General features: G+C 44.6%; 3 protein-coding genes across 3 annotated transcripts, besides 2 other annotated features; 1 reads left to right on the top strand and 2 right to left on the bottom strand.

Moving 5' to 3' along the window:
* Positions 1 to 799: 799 nt before the first annotated feature.
* TSTA_059790 (uncharacterized protein) lies at positions 800 to 1,260 on the top strand (the record flags this gene model as incomplete). The annotated part of the gene is made up of 2 exons (XM_002339827.1): positions 800 to 820; positions 883 to 1,260. 2 exons carry the CDS (start codon positions 800 to 802, stop codon positions 1,258 to 1,260), a joined length of 399 nt encoding a protein of 132 aa, XP_002339868.1.
* Positions 1,137 to 1,163: a microsatellite.
* Positions 1,261 to 4,823: 3,563 nt separating the features above from the next.
* On the bottom strand, positions 4,824 to 7,005 carry TSTA_059780 (uncharacterized protein; the record flags this gene model as incomplete). Its single annotated transcript, XM_002339826.1, has 5 exons — positions 4,824 to 5,531; positions 5,585 to 5,588; positions 5,765 to 6,395; positions 6,443 to 6,488; positions 6,541 to 7,005. The coding sequence occupies 5 exons, from the start codon at positions 7,003 to 7,005 to the stop codon at positions 4,824 to 4,826; spliced, it is 1,854 nt and encodes a 617-aa protein (XP_002339867.1).
* Positions 4,842 to 5,516: a mobile genetic element.
* A 5-nt stretch (positions 7,006 to 7,010) lies between the features above and the next one.
* On the bottom strand, positions 7,011 to 7,397 carry TSTA_059770 (uncharacterized protein; the record flags this gene model as incomplete). The annotated part of the gene is made up of 2 exons (XM_002339825.1): positions 7,011 to 7,298; positions 7,353 to 7,397. The coding sequence occupies 2 exons, from the start codon at positions 7,395 to 7,397 to the stop codon at positions 7,011 to 7,013; spliced, it is 333 nt and encodes a 110-aa protein (XP_002339866.1).
* Between the last annotated feature and the right edge of the window lie 1,498 nt (positions 7,398 to 8,895).

Below are 8,895 nucleotides of genomic sequence, written 5' to 3'. Positions count from 1 at the left end.
GCGTCCAGGTCGCAGCTATTCTTCTGCTGGCCGCGTATACTGGCTTGAGGCCTGGGGCACTTCTCAACATCACATATCGCGACCTGCGCCTGTATGTGGAGAAGCACCGCAAGACTAGCAAGCACAAGCTGAGGCTTGCGGTGATGTTGACTAAAACAAAGTCGGAACAGAAGCGGAAACGACTGTAAGTTAATTCTAGTTGACTCCGCAAATATAACTGGCCATAATCATACATGGTAGGAAAACTTATATTTTCTATCTTAATAAGAATCCAGTCTTCTGTATTATTACCCATATGATTAGCACTACTTTCGATGATGAGGCTTATAATGTGTCAATGCTGGTCTCTCCACGGCAGCTATTTGCGCTAAAAGCTAAGAAAGGCCCTAGTTAAGTTGTGCCCTGGAAGCCCGATGTACTCAACATTCCTATCTTCTGCAGGGCTATCAAAATAACGCAAGGTATAAAAACCTCCAAAGATGTAACTCTCCCGTACTGGCAGTATCATGGCTGGCTTGTACTTCTCGGAGTTTCGCTGGGCTTCATCTATATCTTGACAACATATTGTTTACGACGAGCATTAGGTAATATTATCAATGGTAAGGCTCCTAATTGATTTGTACACTTATCAGACAAGCTGTCCCCCACTGACCTGTTGTAGATGATCCCAACTCGAACACTGCGGTTCGAAATCTAGTCCTTAATTATAGCACTAGATCTAAGATCTTCGAATAAAACTATATCTCGCGGACAATTCGCTACTTTACCCAAGACCAATTCTGGGGGAGAAGCTCTGACCATGAATCTGCAAGGACTGCGAGTCAGATCAGGCTACTCCGAGATCCTCACTGGCCAAGGAAACTCAGCACTGAATAAGGACAGCAGATACAACAGGACCCTGAAGTTCGAGAATTAGCAGCTGTTCGGGATAAATTATGCGCTCAGATCGAGGACATGTTCAGTGTGGTCGAAATGGCGAAGAAAAAACCAATCTATAATGACTACCAAGCCGTAAAGGCATGTCTTGCTGCTACCATCCAAAAGAAGGAGCGTGCGTTGCTGAAGTGGATTCAGAAGGCGTACAACTTAAATGCCCCCGTTTTGGCCATCCAGCGCCAGTTGAATGGGGAACAATCTAATAATGATAATAATAATGACAATAAGGGAAATATTCCTACTAAAACCGCCCCCACTCGGATTGCTGAAAGACGCTACATCATGGAATGTATGGTGCGCGATCCATCTATATTTAGCAATTAGAAAGGTTATTCCTTGCATGTTGAGTTCTCCGTCAACCTAATTGCATTGTGTAAACGAAGAAATCGCTGCTAGGTAAAGACTAAGCGCTCTCTAGAGTTGGTTCCCATCAAAACTACTCTTTCACCATAGCTGTTCTAGATAGATGCAATAACCAAGCGTAACTCTCCACTAAAATGCCACAGTTGGCAATGCGTTTTCTGTCTAGCCAGTAATGACCTTCCTTTGAAGGAACAAAAGCACAAGTACAAACAAAAATATATACTTCAGAAACATGTTAATTAATATCGCCTCAAATTTTATGATCCAGACAGTTCTATCCCTTGTACTGATGATCATGCCTGCACTAGTCTTATTCTGAATGGGAAGATGGACCTCAAAGCGCACTTCGCTCATAAGCATGGCTGCTTTTTATAGATTGTGTTCAATGACATGAGCTCTGGTAGGAATATGCTTGACATTTTCCTATCAAACAAAGACAGCTTGTTGAGTACAGTATCAACATGACGTGCAGTTTCATATCACAAAGCCTGCGGCCAGTTGGGAAATAAAGTGGACAAAGCCACTACATATTTATTCTAGGAGATGGCCTTCTCATATTTTTGTTTGACTTTCATCTAAATTGAGATTTCTGCACCATACTTGGTTTCTAGTTGTGCACTATAGAATTATCTACTATCAAGTTGACACTGAAAGAATTCATCTAAATCAACTTGTCTAATAATTGTGGCAGCTCAACAAAGATCTTATTGGTAGCTAATACAAGATAGCTAAAGATAGCTAAGGAAGAGAAAAAGGTAATGGTGAAGCTATCCCCAACCCTCACATGCTCCTCGATATTTCAAAGACTACACTGAAGCTAGCATTGAGCTTAGCATAATTACAGTGGAAGTAGGCCGTTTATTGGCCCTTCTGATTACAGCGTCTTGCTGCTCTTTTACCCAGTCCTGACGACTACAATACTAGGTTACCCCTTGTTGAAAGGTATCCAGGTCACCGTTGAGTACATTATGTTGGTGTCAACCATATATTACGGCTAGGCTTAATATGGAATAGGTAGCATAAAAACGATACTTGACTCTTATTGGTGGTTAATTTCCCTCACTATAGCTATTGTACACACATTTGCACCACATTTGTACCACATTTTGTATGGACACCTGTGTGTGAGTTTTCTTCCCTGAGAGAGGCTACACACATAATACATACAATTACATATCCCACCCACGTTCACAGTTGGAGTGCGGTTACACTAATTAAGATGAACACAGTATAATTATGTGATACGGCGAAATGGAGTTGTGTTGTAGTTTCTCTAAAAGTACCGTAGTAGATTAGCCCCGCTTGGCGTAAGATTCGAGAAACAACCAAAGTGTTGGAACGCAATACGCTATCCCTAATTGGGAATCCATCATAATACTAACATGAAGAAATTTCGAGAACTAGATTCACATACTGACGAGATATAGACATACAATCAGCTTTATATGCCTATGTCTAGAAGGTTCGACTGGACGTCATCTCATGATCTAGTTTGTACAGGACCTCACATATAAAAGAGGTCAACATTCCTGACAAGTTTTGTATTAGAGGGTGTGCATCAATACATAGAAATTCTCAACTCTAAGCTCTTATTATTTGCCTATATTCCGTATCCATCCTAGCGTAACCGAGCTCCAACACAAAGAGAGTAGGACCTTGACGCCGGTCTTGCATCCGAGTGTATCGCCCCATCATACTATACACAAGACTACTGAGATTACTCACAAGCTGTTTAATAACTCAAACTGTTTGCCTATAGGAACTTTTGTCTTTCTGTAAGGCAGAGAGAGCTGGGAATAGCTTCGCGACGGAATCGTCATGTGCCGCCAAGGACGGCTGCTTAGTCATCACGCAACCAGACACGGTTCATATATGTAGATGATTCTTAGACTGAAAGAAGTAGCGAATAGCTACTTCATCAATCAGACCCTACCTTCTACGTTCCACGTTCCATTAGTGTATGTCCATCGTAATAGCTACAGATTGTGCCTCATAGTCACGCTCTCTACAACCTCCCTTACACTTTCAGTAGCTAGAATGTCACATGTATAACCACATATCCAGTCCCTGATCAAGTTTTAAAAGCCTCACTTGTATTGAAAACATGTGCATAACTAGCTGCAGTACTCTTGCGGTTACGTATTATCTAGTTTACAAAATATATAATAGTCAATCTTTCAGTTCACTAAGTAAATACATATTTCAACCCCTTGGTAGTGTGATGGTGCCAAACCAGATCTCATAACAATCCATTGCTATGCCTAATCTAGGAGCTATTCGACGAGAATACAAAACATGAGAAGAGGAAGAAAGAGAATGGAGTGCGCGATCGCTGAGCGGGGTTGACATATTAGCGGGATCACGTGTAAGGCTCAAAGGCATCAATCAGGCATCTATTGACTGAGCCGTCACAGGTAGGATTACAATAGATCCACAGTTGAATAGGCCCACAGTTAAACAGGTCCAGTGAACAGATCCACAGTTGAACGAATCCATATTTGAATGGATTCACGCTTAAACCAATCCGCTGTTGAACTACCCCGTACAGTTGAACCGGTTTACAGTTAAACGGATCCACAGTGAATGGATCCACACTTGAACAGCTCCACACTTGAACAGCTCCACACTTGAACGGATCATAGTTGAACAGGTCCGTAGTTAAATGGATCCACAGTTGAACAGATCTAGGTTAAAATGTATCTACATTCAAACAGATCTACGTCAACATTCTACACAGATCCAAACTTTAAGATGACTTATACTTCGAATTTAATTTGAACATTATGCTATTTGAATCTCCCAGGGGTAGTATTCTAACAGACGGCAAGCGGGGCGCTGGAAACCGCTCTGGGCCACCCGTTCCTCTGTCACTGTCCACCGCCTGCCGATTCGGGGAATGAGACTACCCGACCGGGCCTAGAGGTGCCAAGCCCGTCCCGTCCGGGAATAGTGGGCCCGAGCGTCGTCCGCGATGTCTACTATGTAGATAAACCCAAAGTGCGTCCCTCGAACGATTTCACCTCGTCGTCTCCTTTCTCTCTTCTTTTCTTTCAATTTCATTTCCCCGTCACACCCGCAGCTGAAAAGCATAGCATCGCATGGACCTCGCGCCAGCCCACGTCAGCCATGTCCCAGCTCCTCCAGAATCACTGCCACCGAGCTTGGCCACCGCAGATGATTGGACTCCAGTTCAACCATATTTGTCGAGTCTGAATCTTGAGGCTATCATCGACGGTCGTATCCCTGCTCCTAGTGGAGCAAGAATGACAGTGATGTGATCGCTGCTCTTCCCTGTTGAATAATGCCGCTGCCTAGAATCACTTCAGCCTCGCCAGGATCCCAGGACTGAATACGCGAGCCGAATGAGTCAGGCCACAGTCTTTTTCCAGACTCTCTCAAATCGTTATGCAGAGTCTCCTGAGGAACTTTCCAGTACCTCTGTGGAATCTCACATCACACCGGTGTCGTACCCTACCTTGTGTGCTTAGCCTTCTGTGATCCCTCTCGAACGTAACTATACATACCTACGTGACGATTGTTACACCACGACCAGTACGGGCCGCGATGATATGGCTTAGGTCAAGTCTGTTGAGTTGAAGCTCTGCAGGGCGCTTAGGAGATGTAGTTATTTCTAGATCTTGATATGTTTGTGGAGCCACAGTCTGCCACTGTATCTGAGCAGCGGAATGGGATTGTGTCTTGGCGTATCTCTTTAGCGAGGCATATGAGGACTTGTGTAGAGAGGAAGGGATAGAGGCAGCTCCCTCTTTGGCAGCAAGATCAGCCGCCTCATTCTCAGGGTTTTTAGCGTGTCCAGGGGCCCATCGGATTTGGATTGAACCACTTTTAGTGTGTGGAAGTCTTTCGCGGAGTGGCCAGGCGGCTGCAAGAGTGCGAAAGGATTCAAAGACTTCTTGGGAAGATCCTGTGGAGGGAGATAGGAGGCGTGTAGCAACTTCCAGGTTGTCAAGGCAGATCCATAGGTTGGTAGCAAATCGAGCTGTTGGGTATGCTATTGCTGCTTGGGCACCATCTAGAGCTGCTTCTGCTTCTGCATCAAAGACTTCTTTCCCATGTCCGTATGAGAGCGAGGAGCGGAGGAACTGGTGGTATGCTTGAAATGTGACATAGCCACCCCCAGCATGTCCATTTACTAGCCTAGATCCATCTGAAAAGACTACAATATCAGTGCCAGGGATGGTGCGTTGGAAGTCCATGTAATCAGCCGCTGTCTGTTCCTTAGTGCGTCCCATGGGAGCTCCTATTCGAGCTTGGGCATTCTTACGCGACTCGCGTGGGAGTCAGGGAGCATATTGGAGAGGGTTTATCTGTTCAGAGTTGGGGAGGGCCAGGACACATAGGAACTAGCTGTATATACTATGACTGGCGTTCAGATTAACGTCCCCACAAGCGGGGCATAAAATTATCTTGGGCTAAGTATAAGGGGGAAAGGAGTTTTGCAAACCTCTGTATATCTGGTGGTAAGTAGTAGGTTATGATTCTGCCATCGATCTCAGCTCGTAGTGTTCCGTGACCCTGCAGATTGCATATATTTTCTTGAAGAGTCCCCGGTTGAAACATTCGTTCAAGGCATTTAGTCATGACCGTCCTGAAAGTTTCTGTTTCTTCCACCCAGAATGGATTTGTGTGGCATTTGTCAAGACCGATAAGGAACTCACGGAACGAGAGATGCAACATCCTTATCGGAGAGTCCGCGGAGGATGGCACACTATGGACAGAATGGAGAGACGAGAGCTGTCCCTCAATCTCTTGGCTGTCGATATTAAGCAAAGATGCCAAGGATGACCGTGAAAGAGGCCCAGCTAGGACAATAATTGTGCCTACAATGCATCGGAATTTATCCACCAGTGATTTCTGTTCCTTCACTGGACGTCCATGGATCAGCTGGTTCAGAATTGGAGAGTAAGTGGCGTCCAACTTGTCAATCTCAGAGTCACTATTCATTTTTCGATGTTCAAGAACCTTTTTCAGCTGGCCTGTCGGGTCCGACCATGCTGGATCTTCCACAAACTGGCACAGGGTAGCAACAAAAATGAAGAGTGGAACCGCCATTTTAACCAACACTGACATCGCCCCTAGGCCAGGCCAGTGAAAAGGAAGTGGCCGACCATCTTTTAAATACTTCTCTTGGGTTTAGGGAAATCTGCATTTGAGGAAAGTGGTGAAGCCTTGCTTTATAATAGGCTGAGGTATTTCATGGAGCTCTATACTCTCGCATACCTCTTCTGGTATATCTGCAAATCCAGGTCGAATTTGCTGCTCCGGTCTGCTCGTGATAAGTATCTGTAAGCTCGGCGACCATTTATTCCTTGTTTGCGATAGAAGGCGAAGGAGGGTGTCTCCATCCTCCGCACATTCATCTAACGCATCAACCACGATAATGAGTTTTTGGGCTTGGGAAACGTTATGCCGAAGCTGTGACAGGTGTAGACAGATAAGCTTCTCAAATTGCTCACCCATCGATTTGTCAGATATATTGGGATCAGCATCAATCACCATTTCGACGTGAGCGATCAGTGACGGATTCTTGCCCAAGAGTTGGGCACAAATTGTGGTAAATAACATAGCCACATTACTCCGATCAGCCTTTCCTCGTTTAAAGAAAAAACTGGCTCCTAATTTCTGTTCCTTATCAAAGGACTCGGCAACTGTTCGAGAAATCGTTGATTTTCCTGTAGCAGCCATTCCTTTCAGCAAGAATATCGACTTTCCTTGTCCATTCTCGGCCCATGCTCCGATTTGACGGCGCAAGTCGATTCTGGTTTTCGGATGGCATCTTTGATCAGGCCTTCATCAAATAACCCTAAGGAATCCTTTGCATACGGCAGCTTCGCAATTACTTTCTCGCGCCGTCGATCACTATCTAGGATTTCAATTGCTGTATTTGTCTTTTGAGCAGTAGTCTGTACTTCTTTTATGCTCTTCTCAACTGTAAATTTGTTAATAAAGGATTTGTATAATGTTCGCTTAAGACTGACCTGAAGAAAGTATATCATTAATTTTCTTCTCCGCTTCAACCTTTGCTGCGGAACTGGCCTCGAAACACTCGATTCATCACCAGCCCATGCCTGAAGCATATTGGCATGGCCTGATAGCGAGTCACTATTAAGCCATTGTTATTTAGATCAAGAATAGTGTCTACTAAAGCCCCCGCATTGTACAATCTCAACATGTTGCTTTGAGTTGTACCTTTATCTAATTTAAACCCAATGCCAGTTCCGACGCGTGCAACAGCTATAACTAGGGTTACGTTGTCAGAAGCATGGTTGACGAGTCTCAAAGCGTTCCATACTTAGTGGTTATTGATGACGAATATGTCTGCGCCCCAGTCAAAGCCCACGAGGTTAACAATCGAGTAGAGGATTCGAATCGGTTGGTAAGATATGTGGCTGTTGTAAGCGAACGCTCCCTGCCATAAGTCGTTGTTGCGCGATAAATGGCGGAATTGGTGATTGATCTTGTAGTTGAATGTCAGTTTGGCGAGGGGTGAAGCCATATCTGGGTTGTTGCATTACTTGCGCATACTGGTTGAAAAATGCAGGTGGAGGGCTAGCGGTAAAAATAGGTCGAGATACCATCGCCCGTGGTTCAGTGATATGCATAGATAAATCTAGGATCTGGTAGAAATCGGCAGTGACTAGTGTAGATCCAACGTGATAATAGGGTTGCAGCATAAGCATGTATGGACTATAGTCAGGAGCCAGGGTGGTAGGTATTGGCGTTATATAGTTTATGTTCTGGAAAAGGGCTGCCTCTTTCGATGATGGTCTTGTGTTTGCACTCAGCTGATGAGTTTGACTCTGGCGTCGGTTGGATGTTGGCTCCGAGAAAACGTGGGAACGTTTACGGTTATGTATACGACGATGGCGCGCCAAGCTCGATGACTTTAGACAATTGATCAGCAACCACGCGACTTAGCTTGAACAAAGCGTTGATGCTCACGTCGGAGAAGGCCTTGCTGCAATCTTCATGGGGTCACACATGGGACTTTTCACCAGTACGAAAATTACCAAGTGCACTAAGTATAGAGTGCCATTGTCCCACCAAATTGTGGTGGGGCAATTTTAGCCGGACTCTAGATAGCTGATGTTCCTAGTACGCGATTCGCTGCCAGTGTATGAGACCCACAAATTGTGCAATGAGAACTGACTGCTGCTTACTATGTATGTCATGTCAATGTTCACATTACCAGCTTGCTAATCCAACATCTCATTCTTTGTTCTTGAGGTCTGTTACCTCCATGCAAACCTCCGGGTTTTTCAGCGCTTCCTGCGCCTTCATTTCCGAGATCTCTCCATTGTCATACTGTACCAAGAACAATAACTCCTCTGTGTTACCATTTTCTAAAGGAATGAAAGAAGAAGAAGGGAAGCATGGAGTCCTCGGTACGTGCAACTTGATTGGACGTACATAGTTAACTAGCCCTGTCGTATAAAATTCTTTTATTCACATCCAAGCATCGGACCCAGGTTTAATATAGATGGGTTTAGCATTTTTCATTGGCATCGATAAGAAGAATAAAGGGCATTGTTTTGTGACCAGGATATAACATAGCCAATTAAATATGTCTTGGTT

Source organism: Talaromyces stipitatus, genomic scaffold (assembly GCF_000003125.1).
Source record: "Talaromyces stipitatus ATCC 10500 scf_1105507295523 genomic scaffold, whole genome shotgun sequence".
Taxonomy (NCBI): Eukaryota; Fungi; Ascomycota; class Eurotiomycetes; order Eurotiales; family Trichocomaceae; genus Talaromyces; species Talaromyces stipitatus.
The sequence above is the reverse complement of the archived record's forward strand: the minus strand, read 5'-3'. Positions and strand labels throughout refer to the sequence as shown.